This window comes from Antedon mediterranea, chromosome 10 (genome assembly GCF_964355755.1).
Source record: "Antedon mediterranea chromosome 10, ecAntMedi1.1, whole genome shotgun sequence".
Classification (NCBI taxonomy): domain Eukaryota; kingdom Metazoa; phylum Echinodermata; class Crinoidea; order Comatulida; family Antedonidae; genus Antedon; species Antedon mediterranea.
The window spans coordinates 11,329,632-11,346,526 of NC_092679.1; the positions used below are offsets into that span (position 1 = coordinate 11,329,632).

The window sequence follows — 16,895 nt, forward strand, 5'->3', positions numbered from 1 at the left end:
CGTTATACGAGCACGTCAAAAGTGACTGGCTACGCACGTATAAGTTAACAAAATGGTGAAAATATGCTAAATTTTAAAATTAATATATATCGTCAGAATGCAGGGGAACACCTATTTTTTATTTCATTTTCTTGAAGTGTATGTATCATATGTATGATTTATTATCAAATAAAGAGAACAAAAGTTGATTAAGTCATCATTAATTGCATATTAAATTTTAAAAAAATAATTTCGACAATCAAACAAATTATGACATTTTCTTAGGCCAAAATAACAAACTTAACATTAACTTTCTTCCTTCAAAAATTCATATATTAAAGTTAAAAGTATGTAGTTTGACAGTGCATCATTTGTATACATTTTAAAGATGTCATCATAGTAAAAAATTATAATTCATTTCGGTATGTAATTAGGTATCCCAATGAAAAAATTCAGATTAATTTTTTTACATTTTCTTTCAGTTAACCATAAAGAACTTAATGTAATTAGCATTTTGCAATTTAAATGATTGAAATCCGATTACCCGTTCTAAAGTTATGGTTATTTAAAGTGGTAAAAAAATATACGATTTTTTGCCTAAAAATGGTGTTTTTTGCAGTTGAAATTGGAAGCATTTTTAAAAGGTTATAACTTTTACAATAATTAGTTAAAAGTTTTGAATTTTGTTAAACCTATAGATATCACAGAGTTGTACAACTCTATTTTTTTTGGAGCCTCAACGAAACCTATTTTTTAAATTATTGGTCCGCAAATTGGTAGGAAAGCATTTAACGCCCATTTTTGCTGGAATTCCCTAAAAAATGAAAAAACTGCAACTTTTCAATGATCTGTAACTTTTGAACTACTGTACTAATTCATTTAATTTTTTTTGTACTTGTTAGAATGTAGTGTATATTTCATTAATAAATATATTTCAGATGTGTATATGAAAAAAAAAAATTTTTTTAATGGTGAAATTTAAAATTATAAAAAAAAAAATGAAAAAGTATGTTAAAAACGGTGTGTACTGTTTCCTTTCTTTTACACTAATTTTCGGTAAGTATAATTATTAGAATATTTTAATATACTTTATATTTATAATTTCAATCATAAATACTATTATATATAACTTTTGAATACGTAAAACAAGATTTTAGGCCCATATGATTATGACACCAAATCTAAGCCGGGCTGCTAAGTAAGATATGCTCTTTTAAGGCAAACGCACAATATGGGTCAAAATAAACTCATTTAAAATAATCAATGTTAATTAAAACAATTAATTGTTTACCTGAATAGTATATATAACATTATAAAAATTGTTTTCTTTTCGTATTATTACGTTATTAAATTGAAATACGGAGCTAAAGTTTAGGCCAAGTCACGGCTTACTCGCGATCAGTAGTCGCTCCCGTTAAAGTATTTCGGTCGCAGTTAATGACTTTCGGCCGCCGTATACAGAGTCAAATGTAACGTTGGTAAATTAGCTTAATAAATTTCCTCGGTACATTTTAACCTAACGCATTTGCATTGTATACTTGCATAATAAATCTTCCGCACATTACATCAATTTTAAGTTGTTAAATTAATGTGTAAAACCAGATATTCTACGACGGAAAAGGACATGTCAATCTCCGACATCGCTGCTGTCACACATCTCGCGTCGAGCCGGTCGAACTCGAGCGAGGAAAACTAAACAACGTGTTCAAAATATGGAACGTACCATTCGCTGATAGGGTGCATTAATGTCGAGGTTCAGGGGCCGAAGGCCCCTGAAAAAATTTTCTATATTGACCTTTATAAGACTCATTTTAATGATGGTTTATATGTGTAATTTTTTACATTTTTTTTTATTAATAATATTATCATTGTTCAGGTGAATGATTTTAATAAAGCAAAACATTACTTTTACCATGGACGTAATTATACGTACCTCCCGGTTTATACCTCCATGCTTTGACAGTGTAAGTGTAGGCCTACCATTTGGACCTAAACATAACTGCCTTTGTGGTTAACTTGCCCCTGAAGAACGCCTAGGTCTAGCTAGCTTGCATGAATTAAATTAAGTTGTTCGATTTAGCCGAGAATATTTTTTCAAGATAAAAACCTCTTATTGATATTCATGCCGCACAACAACCACGTAGAAAAACATCACGATGTACTTACATGAACGAACGTACATTTCGCCAGGTCTGCGGCCTGGGCGATGAATGATCTAGGCTATCATCCGAGCCATACTACAGTATACTCGCGCTAATGATGTAATTCACAAAATAAAAAATAATAACAGTACAAGATATATAGTATGTTTCAATTCAATGTTTTTTTAATAAATACACGTAGTCGGGAAGTTACTCCACAAAGCAGTCGGCGTGGAACGGTTGATTAGCCTACAGTTTAATTCGCCGTTTTTTTTTAATATTCTCCATGATTCATTCATACAGAGGAGATAAGAAAATCGCGCACAGCATGCAAAGCTAGCAAGCTGCATGCTAGGTTGTGATGTTCACTCAAGTGGAACTTGAGCGTACCGTCCAATCAGCATTAAGTACATGACAGTTCTGCTTGGTTGATTTTCAAAGCTGTGTGTTTTGTGCTAGGCTAGCTGCATTGTGCGATGTGAGCTTGTGTTAGCTAGAATATGCCCGATATTTCGCGGAAAAAAAAGGAATTTAGGGTGGGCGGACAGGTACGTCTGACGCTGGGCGGAAGGCCTTAAAATTAGCTTTAGACTGGGCGGGAGGCTTTTAGGCAGGGCGGCCCCGCCCGGCTCCGCCCTGCACAATTACATCCCTGGATTATACACATGATTTATAATGAAATCTAGATAAAAATTAACTTATGTCTTTATTATTATGTAACAACAAATGTGGTTTATGACATTATACGCATATGGATCTTTGATCGGATTGTGATACCGGCTATGGTGTTCGCGTTAGCAAGGTCCTATCATATATTATAAATAATTAAAGATTCTGAGAAAATCAATCAATCAATATATCTTTTAAAAATCAATTATCTTTATTTAAATCAATGCATATAACCTATAATTCGTCATAGTGACGAATTAAATCTAGTTTGTACTTTAAAATTTTAAAATATAATAATAACATTGCTGCATTTTCAAAGACAAGTCTTTCCTTACACATTGTTTGATTTTCAAGCTATAAAAAAGAAACAATAAATGCTAGGCCTACCTCGACAGTATTCGACGTCATGGAGAGACTACTGGGGAGAGAGAGTGTGATTGATAGACGATCGCGAATGTATGAAGGCTAGAGAGAAAATGCTGTGCTTTTAAAACATAGTCTACTATTGCCGTCTTCGTCTTATTATAGGCCTATCCAGAATAATTACAGACAATTTTTGTGCTACGGAAGTCGCCATCTTGCAGAGATAACAAGCAATATCGGTACATGCATCGGCGTTTGTCACCACAATTTTTCTGTGGTGCCCATTCTTATACACTGTTATGTTTTTTTCGATAGTGAAAAAATATTTTTATTTCTTTCAATCATACAGTGATGTAGGCCAATCTTTTAACATTTTACAGTAATATTTTTTCACATACGACCCTCCGTTTAAGAATTTAAGAATGAGGTGTCCTGATATTCCCTCAAAGCACTACAGTAGGTTATTTTTGTTTTTTTTTACGCTCCGCTGGTCATGACTGTTCACCATAAGAGAAGCTAACACCTTGTTCATTTATAAACATTAGATTAGACACCAGCTCAGAAGCTGATGCATGAGGATGATTAACATTTCACCACTCTGGCGTGAGCATGGTTTTAAGATACCGTATTATATACTACTGTATATAAATAAAATATATAGATAATAATATGCAGTTATAAATCAAACTACAGGGCCTAGGCCTAGGATAATATGTAAAATGATTATGTGAGAATAATAATGGATTGATAATAAAGGTGGAAAATGATTAGATTTATGAACGCCGGTATGTTAGACACCGAGTTATACTTGCTTGATAATTTTCTTGTATTACCTACAGTACGTTTCAGAACGATATGATTAGTTTTTTTGGTCTCATGGCATGAAACGCGATACTCTCTGCTTTACCGCAATCTTTCACATGTTTTTTTTAAACTCAGTACGAGAGGGTGGCTGGGTGATGACGATTAATAAGATCGTGTACCTGGATTTTGTGTCACACGACATGAAACATAATACCCTCTCTCTCTAAAACTGCTCACATATTTTTTCCCCTCCAAATTCTGGTTGGGCCTTTTTCTTTACACATGTCGTAATCATTTTAAAAGGCCTAAGCCTATGTTACAGGGCTCGATTTTTTAAATTTTACTAGCTAGACCACTGGGCTTGTTCAATGTGAGTTTCACTAGCCCACTGGATGTTTCACTAGTCCGCTTATTGACTAAATCTTACTGGGTATATACCGCACACCTGAATCAAAACTAACTAAACTACTGTAAGTTCTAGTTAGTTTATAAATACAGTAGTGCCACAGACAAAAAGTTTATCATGTAAAGCAATGAGTGAATGCACTAAATTGCTCTCCTTGTACTGTATTTCAAATAAAATATGACCACCCAACCCCACTATCCTCACACACTAAATCCTAGCACCTACTCATGGACTTCAAACTATACTGCGGTAATTTTTTTTATAGAAATCCGGCCATGGCCTAACTTGACTGGGTGCCATTGGCCAACCAGGCATACTTAACCTCTGGCTAGCTAGGCTACTAGGCCTATAATAATAAATAATATAGGGCTAGGCCTAGAACTAGGCCTAGAAATTAAAAACAAAAAAGTACCTGTATTTCACAAAGTAATACAAAAAAAATATTAATGACAAGTTACTAAGTATATCATTTGAATATTACATCTTAAAAATGTAATTAAGGAAAGGGTATTTGGCTGTGTTTACATACGGCGAAGAGCTAGACCAGCTGCTGGGATGGTGAGACTAGAGCACATGTTTTGTCACTAAATTTGGGTAACCAAATTGGTTGATTTTTTTCGGAGAAAAAAAATTAATTAAAATTCCAAAGACAGAAGTGAAGCATCTTCCTCTAATTAATAAACATAGGCCTACTTCTATTAAAAATTTTTTGTATTAACTATATTTTATACATTAAAATTGATTTGTTCAATAAAAGCAACCATTTGGTTGGTACTTGTTCTGGCTTAAAAGACTAGTTGAGGCATTTATCTGACACCGCACTGGATACACTGTGAGGTGTAATGGAAGTAAATTGGCACTTGAAAGCAGACAGGGGAATCCCCTTATTGGTGACTTGACACGCTGATTTAAGGAGCGTGATTAGTTGCTCTCCTTCGTTAACGAGGAACGTGATTGCGAAGGCACTCTATAAAAATGATGAACTACAAACAATTAGGCCAGTGGCTAGAGTATTTTAATAATGCATTTTAAAAGTCTAGGCCTAAATATTCTCTAGCCTAATTATTTCCACACTAGACACCCGGGCTTGATGGGCGGAAGATTGACTAACCCAGAGCAGTTTTAACTAGACATTGTACGCCGGACTAGTGAAATATCGAGCCCTGTGTTATATCTTAATATGGAATATATATTTATTTTGCATATATTTTGTTGGTGTCCTAGCCTAGGCCTAGGTGTCGTTGTTTTTATAATTTGTAGGTATTCCAAGGTAGGATTAAAGAATTTATAGTGTAGGCCGCCGAAACAGGCTAGACTCGACTCTCTCTACGTGAGCATAGGTCCACCGGCCCGATGCCGTTTCGTCGGCGGTTTCCGTCCAAATTATATGAATGTAAAAGAAGTAAAATAACCAACAAATACATGTATTATTTATTTGATGAACATTTTTGCGAATTTTTATGGTTTTTTTAAATTTGGCTGAAGGATTTTAAATTTGGCTGTTTTTCAAAACCTTTTGCCGAAAATTTGACCTTAGCGCGAGCATAGAATGTGATGTTTTCCTGAATTATTATATTCTGTTAAAACGATCAAAAACAGAAATTATAACGATCTGCTGCTTTTTAATACTCATTGTTCTCTTATTAAAGGCACTATGGGCGTGCCATAGATACGCATGTTTAGTTTGTTTTTGTTGCTAAACTCATCGTTTTAATTTTTAACATAAATTCGAATGATTTTTGCTACAAAATTTGTGTTTTCATAATTAATTAAGCCTTCTCTCGTTTGGTAGGTATTTGCAACATTCTGAGTCTCATTAGTACTAGTAGTATAGTAGGACCCTCTGCCGTCGGCGGCAGCTCGGAGGAGTCGATCGTAGAGAAGGAGCAGACAGCATGCAAAAAAAAAAAAAGAAAATGCCTCCTACACAGGCCTGCAAATCTATTACTGGAAAAATTACAAATTCATCATTACGTATGCAATCGCCCATTATACTCATGTCTACATACTTACTAATTAAATGCCTGTTTCAGACGTTTTGACGTTTCTTCAGTTCCGCGCTTTTTTGTGTTCTCTTCTTTGAAATTGATCCGATGATCCAGAGACCCATGCCCGACACACGATGATGATCGAGAGCTAGCTGTTAGCCTCTCAGAAAGTTGTGTGCGTATGGAACGGAAAAGGGGCATATGTTACAAAACACCAGCTAATAATGGCACGATGTAGTTATAGACCGGCAGCCCAGAGACATTTGGTTAGATGAGCTAGGTACCAATATCTGACTATTTGAGTGTGTTGGGGGTCACTTGAAGTGAATGAAAATGGGAGTCTGCTGGGTACCCCCTGCTGCGTCTAGACCGGGGGGACCCCGAAACGTGCTAAAAAATCGGCACAGGTTAGATGAGAGAGATACCACCTAATTTTACCACCATGGGATGCCCATTGGCATCCTTATAACAGTATCACAAACGACAGACTTTTTCTCTGCTGCAAAAGGCCCGCCAGACCCCCCCCCCCCCCCGAGGGAGGGCCTAAAATGGGGTTAGCATAGATGAGTGAGGTACCACTCAAAATCAATTCCAAACGAACAAGTTGTGTTCATACAATACTAAATGGATAACAACAGACTAATTGTCTGCTGCACCGCAAGTGCGAGACACCCTAAAGTTAGACTAGAGGCCCCCCTTCCCCCAACTAACCCAGCTTAGATATTGTAGATACCACCAGCAACCAATGTTATATGATTTAGCACATTGTAAGCAATACCAAATGACCTATTACAGACTATCTGAACACTGCCTTGGCCCTGGCAGACCCCTCTAAAGTTAGATTAGAGACCCTCTTTCCCCAACTAGCCCAGCTTAGATATTGTAGATACCACCAGCAACCAATGTTATATGATTTAGCACATTGTAAGCAATCACCAAATGACCTATTACAAACTATCTGTACACTGCCTTGACCCTGGCAGACCCCTCTAAAGTTCGACTAGAGACTCCATTCCCCCAACTGGCCTAGCTTAGATATTGTTGATACCACCAGCAACCAATGTTATAATTATGATTTAGCACATTGTAAGCAATACAAAATGACCTATAACAGACTATCTGTACACTGCCTTGGCACTGGCAGACCCCTCTAAAGTTCCCCCATTTACCCCAAGTATATAGCCTACCTTAGATATTGTAGATACCACCAGCAGCAAAAAAATAACCACCCAAAACAACATGTTTAATTGAATAAAGTTTAACTTTAATCGAACTAACACAAAACAATTGAAAATATATCACATCAATGACGATAAAATGACCATTACCATTCTAAAGGGGAAAATAGTTTAAGAGTTTCAATTAAAACTTATATATTATAAGCCAAATATATATAACAAGTATGGATTCGGGTAAATTTAGCATTCCTTGCCTTTGGATGTCAAAGATACATCCGTCTGTAACTCTTGGACATATTTTGAGAGAAAGCTTAGTAATCACCCTAATCAAATTCAGGATTGTAGTAACTTAATCTTAAGTGATTTGATTAATTAATAGTGGGTAATTTTAAATGCTGTATATTATAATCTTAATCCTGTATTCATATGTATATATATATATTTATAAATCCAAAGGCAAATTACTGAAAAAATGACAATGCTGTGGGTATCAGTGGCTGGATCTCAATGGAGATACAAAAAAAAAGCGAAAAGCTAAATCAAAACGATAAAGTAAACAGCCAGAAAAGTTAGCAGAGCTTTCGCGCAACACTAGCCCTTCATCAGTGCAAGTCTTATATAGATGCGTTGAGGCTGCAAACGTGCTCAATTGGAATCAAGAGCGAATATATATTTTTATAAAGTAGATGGAACACGGACGTCTATTACACGGTGTTTTACGTTAAACGATCTTCAGATAGACTGAACACTACCGTATCTCGATCGAAAAAAATATAAAAAAAAAAAAATATAAATATATATAATTTTATTTTATGTACTTTATTTATGTAGATATGTAGTACTGTATCTATTTAAAAAGGTATTTGAACAAAATTAGAGATCTCAATGAGATCCAAATTGACAATTGCCGCAAAATCCTCACTGAGTTTGACGTTGAAATTCACTCTAGAACTAAGAAGTTGAAAAGAGAACTTCCTGCATCCTAGTTTCAAAACAAATTCTGGATTATCGCCAATGACTGCCGTAAACAATCAACGGTAATGGCCCGAAGGGAACATCACAAATTTGGTCTACCATGCAGACTTGGTCATTTCAACACAAATGACTCTACCTTCGGATGACTTCAGGGCTTTTAGGAAACCCTGCAGAAGGTTCGTTGGGACATATAACAAGAATCAGAGCAACACCTCTGATTCAGTTGTTGAAATTAATTGTCGACTTTCCGAAGGAGAGAAAAAACTTCCTTCCCGAGGACTTAAATTCTGCCCAAAACCAAGGCAGGTCGGCGCACAACAAGTATCTTTGGATATAGAGTCTTTTTCTAGAAGATTACGATTACGTGAATATTTTGCTGATTCAGACAGCAGCACCACACAAAACGAAGGCAACGTTAACAAATTTAAACCAAAAAGTTCCTGGAATCCACCTAAAAATCGTTGTCCAGCTTTAGAAACATTTATCCAGGCTATTGAGGAGGATGTACAAAACTACGTCCCGAGTCCAGATAAACGTGACAATCTCAAAACAAGAGAGGCAGGCCATTGCCAAATTGCGTCAGTGTAATGATATCATCATTAAACCCGCTGATAAAGGTCCTGCCACTGTTGCTATGGACATCAAATTTTATTAAGAGGAATCCTTAAGACAGCTTCATTATATATCGTAAACTCACAACGGAACCCACCCCGGAAATTGCGGATAAGGTGGCAAAATCTGTTTCTGTGATGGTAAAAAAAAACACTCCATCGATCCTAAGATTTACAGTTACCAAATCCACTAGTAGCGTTGATTTTGTGGACACTATAGTGACCATAGAAAATGGTACTCTCAAAACTGACCTATTCCGTAAATCCACTGATAAAAATATGTACCTGCTCCCTAGCAGTTGTCATCCCCAACATTGTACTAAAAACATACCGAACAGTAAAGCATTACCTATTAGACGTATCTGTTCTTCAGATTTAGATTTTCAGAATCGTACCGAAGAACTAACCGGACATCTCCGGAGTAGAAATTACAAACCTATCAACCTAGGTTGCCTCCATTACGGGGCTATTAATTTATTGAGAAACATATGCCCATTCTACAGTCCACAGAACGTCTCAGGACTGTTTTTCCGGAACCACCCATTATTGCATTTCGTAGACCTCCCAACCTTCGTGATATATTAGTCAGATCCAAATGTAAGAGTGAAATTAACTCTCATGACAGTCAAAATTTGGGCAGTCACCTTTGCGGCAAATCTTGCAAAACTTGTTCATTGGTTGATTCTACTGAAAAATGTAAGAGTAACCAAACTGGCCGCATTTTTCGGATAAGACAATCAATTAATTGTCTAACCAAAAACGTCATTTATCTCATATACTGTAATATTTGTGGCAAACAGTACGTCGGAGAAACAAAAAACACTCTCCGTATGAGAATGACACAACACAGATCAGCTATCAACACATTAAAGCTTGTTCAACCTATAGCCGAACATTTTAATTCATCTGGTCACTCGATAACAAATTTCAGAGTTATTGCAATATTCCATGTGTCAAATGGAGCGACAAAACTTGCAAAGACAAGGAAAACCACTGGGAATTACAACTTAAAACCACAAAACCTTTTGTACTTAACATTAGAAACATACTCCCAGGTTGGTAAAATTATTCCATTGTCTACCTAAATTTAAGTTTCAATATTAACCACCATTTAAGCTGTTTTTAGTCGCGTGGACGCGACTCTATAGTTCACTATGTCGGCGGTCGGTCGGTCTGTCGGTCTGTCTGTCGGTCCGGTATCACTATGCGTTTTAGCACGCGACTTATGGCTGTTGGCCATGTTTAGTTTCATTCCAAAATTGTTTATACTGTATCTCTACCAAGCTACCTTCCTTGTTTTCTACTCTTATTCAGACTCCACCCTGTCTCCTTTTGTTGTATTTCTTTTATTCCTGTCCACCCAGGCAGCACTTGCCAGCTCTTATCCTTCACTTGCAATGATGAAGGGCTAGTGTTGCCCGAAAGCTCTGCTAACGTTTCTGGCTGTTTTACTTTATCCTTTTGATTTAGCTTTTCACTTTTTGTTTGTATCTCCATTGAGATTCAGCCACTGATACCCACAGCATTGTCATTTTTTCAGTTATTTGCCTTTGGATTTATATATATAAATATATATAGAGGATTAAGATTATAATATACAGCATTTAAAATTACCAACTATTAATTAATCAAATCACTTTGGATTAAGTTACTACAATCCTGAATTTGATTAAGGTGATTACTAAGCTTTCTCTTAAAATAGGTTGCAAGAGTTACAGACGAATGTATCTTTGACATTCAAAGGCAAGGAATTCCAGATCCTCACAATTCTTAACAGGAATGCTAAATTTACTCGAATCCGTACTTGTTTATATTTGGCTTATATAGGCCTAAGTTTGAAGTGAAACTCTTAAACTATTTTTCCCTTTAAAATGGTAATGGTCATTTTATCGTCATTGATGTGATATATTTTCAATTGTTTTGTGTTAGTTCGGTTAAAGTTAAACTTTATTTAATTAAATATGTTGTTTTGGGTGGTTTTTTTTTTGCTGCTGGTGGTATCTACAATATCTAAGGTAAGCTATATACTTGGGGTAAATGGGGAAACTTTAGAGGGGTCTGCCAGTGCCAAGGCAGTGTACAGATAGTCTGTTATAGGTCATTTGGTATTGCTTACAATGTGCTAAATCATAATTATAACATTGGTTGCTGGTGGTATCTACAAGATCTAAGCTAGGCCAGTTGGGGGAATGGAGTCTCTAGTCGAACTTTAGAGGGGTCTGCCAGGGCCAAGGCAGTGTACAGATAGTTTGTAATAGGTCATTTGGTGATTGCTTACAATGTGCTAAATCATATAACATTGGTTGCTGGTGGTATCTACAATATCTAAGCTGGGCTAGTTGGGGAAAGAGGGGTCTCTAGTCTAACTTTAGAGGGGTCTGCCAGGGCCAAGGCAGTGTACAGATAGTCTGTAATAGGTCATTTGGTATTGCCTACATGTGCTAAATCATATAACATTGGTTGCTGGTGGTATCTACAATATCTAAGCTGGGTTAGTTGAGGGAAGGGGGGCCTCTAGTCTAACTTTAGGGTGTCTCGCACTTGCGGTGCAGCAGACAATTAGTCTGTTGTTATCCATTTAGTATTGTATGAACACAACTTGTTCGTTTGGAATTGATTTTGAGTGGTACCTCACTCATCTATGCTAACCCCATTTTAGGCCCTCCCTCGGGGGGGGGGGGGGGGTCTGGCGGGCCTTTTGCAGCAGAGAAAAAGTCTGTCGTTTGTGATACTGTTATAAGGATGCCAATGGGCATCCCATGGTGGTAAAATTAGGTGGTATCTCTCTCATCTAACCTGTGCCGATTTTTTAGCACGTTTCGGGGTCCCCCCGGTCTAGACGCAGCAGGGGGTACCCGGCAGACTCCCATTTTCATTCACTTCAAGTGACCCCCAACACACTCAAATAGTCAGATATTGGTACCTAGCTCATCTAACCAAATGTCTCTGGGCTGCCGGTCTATTAGTAACAATCGTAGAAACACCAACAGCTTATAGTAACACATTTTTTGGCTTTAGCTTAGTACAAAATTACCCAAAAAGAAGAAAACTCAAAATTGACATACTTAGTTTTCGATATGAAAACACGGTTAATTTTCAAGAACGTAAGAAATCAAAGTATGTTTTGTTGGTCGAATAAATAAATGAAATGAAATTAAATGAAAGTAAATTGAGTTGAGTTGAGATGAAGAGAGAAGTTTGAGAAAATGTTGACTAAACTTTTAATTTAAGTTTGAAGCGTTTCCTTAATCGGTTTAATTGACAAGGGTCATTATCGTACTCAAATCGTTGACTGTAACCAGAATTTCCTAGAGTTAAAATGTTAAAGAAATAAATAAAGTTGTGATTGATTTTCGTAAAGGATCTGGGTCTAGCCTAAGCCTAAGTTTCTACTAAGTGACCCATATTTAGATACTAATAGGCCTACTAAAATGTATGGTTTGGCCTACCAACTCTGTACTGACATGGATCCCATGTGCATAGTCTCAATTATTTAAAAAAAATACAAGCTTAAATTTTGTTTTATTTTTATTAGGTAAAACAAACGGATTTATCGGTTTATTATTAATCAATTAAACTTACTATTACTTCCGTGTTTACAAATCATACGAACGTAAGTACGTATCTTGAATTCAACCAATCAGTCGCTGTCTGAGTTGGCCTTAAGAAGGGCAGCAGAGGAGATATCTATGTATTAACTATAGAATGGCACTTCGAAAGTGCATACATCCGCCTACTGAAAATTCTCCTACATAATATAAGATTTCACCGGAAAAACAAAATAATTTTTTTGTTATTCTTGAGTCTTAATGCTGTGTGGGATTAGGCTAATTTCACTCCAACCATGTGCATGCGAATTTGGTGTAATGGTTATGTAGCCAGCCTTTTAACCACTAATAGTTTCAGTTGACTAACAATAGAACAGCAACGCCAAAACAAACGGGTGAATTAAAAATAAATAGGTTTTTTAAAACTACTAGTATAAAAAAAACAGTAGTCCTACCAGGGAGTTGTTATTAGTTATTAACAACTCCCTGGTCCTACATTTAATCAAATGTTTTTAAATAATCACAAAATATAACTTTTATCTTTTTAACAAAAATGACGTTTTTTGGACTATTAGTTAGAAAATGCAATTTCAGTTTACATTTATTAATTTAAGACTGCTCGCCGGCTTTTGAAAATTGTGTCCTATCTTTTAATAGTAGCAGGTTTGAAAAAAATACTAAAAAGTGGTCCAGAATTGGGATACTGGTCCGGATTGACTCCAAAATGTAATGGAGTGGTGGTCCCTAACCACATATCTATCTGTATTTTCGTTTGGTAAAAAAGATCTTGCAATAACTTTTTGAGTAATCAAACAGGCAGACAAATGCGATCGACTACATATACCTCATTAGCGGAGGTAAATAATGTTATCGTCGTATAAATAGGAGTTGTTTTTTACAGTTCGTTTTCGTGTGGAGAATACATTGTTGATCACATTGTTAAAGAATTAAACTCTCGATCGAATGTATTGTCTACGTAAACTCAAAAGCTACGATGTTCACAACTTATGGCTCACTTTCTTTAATTCCATATTATGTGGTGCACTGAGCTAAATGTATAGGCCTACAGATGGAGAGATTATGAGAGGAAATATGGACAGACTGGGCGGATGACAGGGAACATTTTCGCCAGTGTAGCGTAGCAAAAAGCTATACAAAACAACCTTATTGCTACACATTTTGAAAATTGTGTAGCAAAAAATACAATACAAACTATGTTTCTCGACTTAAAAATCAGTTTGATTAGCAATATTGCTAAACAAAATTTTTAAATGAAAATTTTCCCTGGATGATAGTTGGCGAGTGTATGCCGACGTTGATATGGTCTACCAGGAGAGAGGGTGAAAATGAAAATTGCTATACAGTAGGCTTATGGCAGATCCATCCCATCCTCAATCCTGCCTCCAGGTTGATTGAACGGAGCGATAGACTTCGGTCAGCGTCGACACGCACGAACCCATAGAGAAATTCGTTTGTCCCTACTGGGATACAATATTTATAATGAATATTTTCAGAGATCTGTCTTAATTTGTTGTTGTTTCTTAATTTCATCATTGTATTCTTGAACCGTGTGAATTTCATGTGAAGGATTGAATAAATCTGTATCTGTATCAACATTGATATGTGTTTTAACTTTTAACTTGTTTATTTTTTTCAATTGCAGGACGCCACTGTAATTTTATATTTTAAGACTTGTTATATATATTAATGTTGTGTTTGTACCGACAGACCATATTAAACGTTAAGATAAAGTTTCACATTATATTACAGTTCATATTGTACGTACCTCTGCTGAAATGTTACTTTAGGCGTAAATTTCATCCACAACAATTTATTGATGGTCCCTATAGGTCTATAATTCTACACTACTCAGCACAATAGTGAAAAATGTGATGCGCCCATATAATTTCTACGATGATATCACTATATTTGTGCATGGGTCAAACTAGTTATAGAAACTAAGTTATAATACAACTTTAGAACTCAACTATAGGCATGTTTTAATTGCAAATAAATAAATATAGTTTTATGTTTATTTTTTATTTATTAAATTAAATTATTATTAAGTTAGTCCTAGTCATCGTGGCCCAAATACGTCGTCAGCATCGATTTTTTCATCTTGTAAATTCCATTTTAAAGTATTGCACAGTCACGAACAATAAAATATAATTAGTAGGAGTAGGACGACCCCATCCCACATGACGACACACCCATCGGTCTCCATGCATTCACACTCTTTTTTTACCTCTATTCAAACGTGGTAAAGTGAGTTAGGTTCTTTAAAGTTCTGATAATCTGATACAATACAACATGATTACCGTATCACTTATGATATTGTAATAGTATTCATATGTAGAATAGCTCAATAACCCCTTACAATTCATAGGCCTAATCATATTTTGGTCAAGGGCTTACTAATAGGAATGTAAAGAATGCATTTAAGTCGTTTCAATAAAAAAACAACCATGATAATTATAACAAATAACCATTATGAATTCCCGGGTCGTAGAACACTACACTTCTTCTATAATCTCAGCACGATATTATAATAAATTGTTGACGTAATATTAAGATGACATGCATGCTGGCTTCTTCATGAAACGACTATACCAGTGCGTTTTATATTTCTTTCTTGGGGCGAAAATTGCCAACATGGCTTCAGCATAAACATCCTTTAGTCCTTTTTGTGTTAATGCAGAGCATTCGACATAACATTCAGCACCAATCTTTTCGGCTAATTTATCCGCTGCTTCCACTGATACCATTTTCTTGTTTTGACGTTGGAGACGAGACTTTGTAAATCCGTCGTCACGAAGATCACTTTGGGTTCCGACTAATAAAAATGGAGTGTCCGGGTTATTTTCTTTAAGTTCTTTTACCCACAAGTCTCTGACATTTTCAAATGAATCTGGCTCCACAACCGAGAAGCAAATAAGAAATATGTCAGTCATTGGATATGCTAAGATGCGAAGCCGATCGTATTCTTCTTGGCCAGCCGTATCAAATAAACCAAGATTATATATAACGTTATTAATTGATACATTCACTGGAAAATAAAATAATTAAGAAAGATGAGCATTGAATTGGAAAAACAGAGAGGACATTTAACAATATCATGTACCATAGCCTACACTCTTGCATGGTTGTACAAAATAATTAACAAGGCCTATGCCGTGATCGCCGCAACAAACAATTCACTGTACTCATCCCCATACTTCCCTCTATTTTTACTTATACCATTTTAAGGACACATTTAATAATGATAATACACCAGTAATATTTTTAATTTTTAGTTACCGTTGGCGAGTTTCATAGGAAAGAAAGAGAGAAGGATCGTGGCCTCCTCTTCCCTCATCTCGAGCTTGATGTAATCAATTAAGTGGTCTAATCATATAATAATTTAAAACAAGTTCGATAAATGACAGTCGCATGTATGTAGGCCTATAATTTACGGCTCCATTCGTATTTAAGGAAGGACCGTATAAAAAGGTTTACTATAGTATTTATTAGTAGTTTAATCAGGAAGGTATAAAAATAATAATATTTTTATACCTCCCTGGTTTAATGGCCTTCCTGCTTCTCAATACAATATAATATATGCCTAGATATGTATAAAATATGAATCTTAAAACTTTTACTTACCCGAGTAATTATCGAAAACAGTGGGTATATGGTCCCGTGGAAATCTGTTTGTAGCATAGCTTATTAACATACACGTTTTTCCGACTCCGCCATCGCCTATAACAACACATTTCAGATTATTCATATCAAAAAGTAAGAAGTTAATATTTCTTCTTTCTGCTTCACTATTTCCCGCCTGTTGCTCTGTACAGTCTATATCCAAGTGACAGCAAATACCACACGAACAATTGATGACATCATTCAAAATACTGTATTGGGAAAAGTAACCGCGAAAGAACGTACACTCATCTGTGTTCATTGAAACATGACATTTGTTCACCAATCACAGCTTGTCATATTTTGAGTGAGATTAATATTTTATTTAGTGTACCGGATATTATTGTTTCCGATGGTTTTACACAACAATTATGAAGGAAGCGTGAGTGTATATTATTATCATTGTATTGCACAATCCCACAACACCTTCGCACACACGAATTCAATTTGGTTACTACAGTACTTATATTGAAATCATAAGGAAGAGCACGCCACCTTATTACAATCTTTTTTCGGTATTTTAGTAGAACTACGTCCCAAAACCGCATACCGAAT

General features: G+C 35.7%; 2 protein-coding genes across 2 annotated transcripts in view; both read right to left on the reverse strand.

The window, feature by feature from the left end:
• The window catches only part of LOC140060666 (ergosterol biosynthetic protein 28 homolog), a 31,156-nt gene extending 24,592 nt beyond the window's left edge, over positions 1–6,564 (reverse strand). Inside the window, exon 1 of the mRNA XM_072106967.1 lies at positions 6,376–6,564. The gene's annotated coding sequence lies outside the window, so the exon portion shown is untranslated. The remainder of the gene's footprint in view (positions 1–6,375) is intronic.
• Positions 6,565–15,134: 8,570 nt separating this feature from the next.
• On the reverse strand, positions 15,135–16,512 carry LOC140060695 (cell division control protein 42 homolog). Its single transcript, XM_072107010.1, has 2 exons — positions 16,305–16,512; positions 15,135–15,708 (listed from the first exon to the last, which is right to left on the reverse strand). The coding sequence occupies exons 1-2, from the start codon at positions 16,426–16,428 to the stop codon at positions 15,230–15,232; spliced, it is 603 nt and encodes a 200-aa protein (XP_071963111.1). The 5' UTR covers positions 16,429–16,512; the 3' UTR covers positions 15,135–15,229.
• Between the last annotated feature and the right edge of the window lie 383 nt (positions 16,513–16,895).

Excerpts from the sequence above, each read along its gene's own strand:
- LOC140060695 (XM_072107010.1), bottom strand. The coding sequence starts at position 16,428 with ATGAATAATCTGAAATGTGTTGTTATAGGCGATGGCGGAGTCGGAAAA. Across the intron at positions 15,709-16,304 it reads TGTTTTCGATAATTACTCGG|TGAATGTATCAATTAATAAC; the intron begins GTAAGTAAAAGT and ends TTTATTTTCCAG.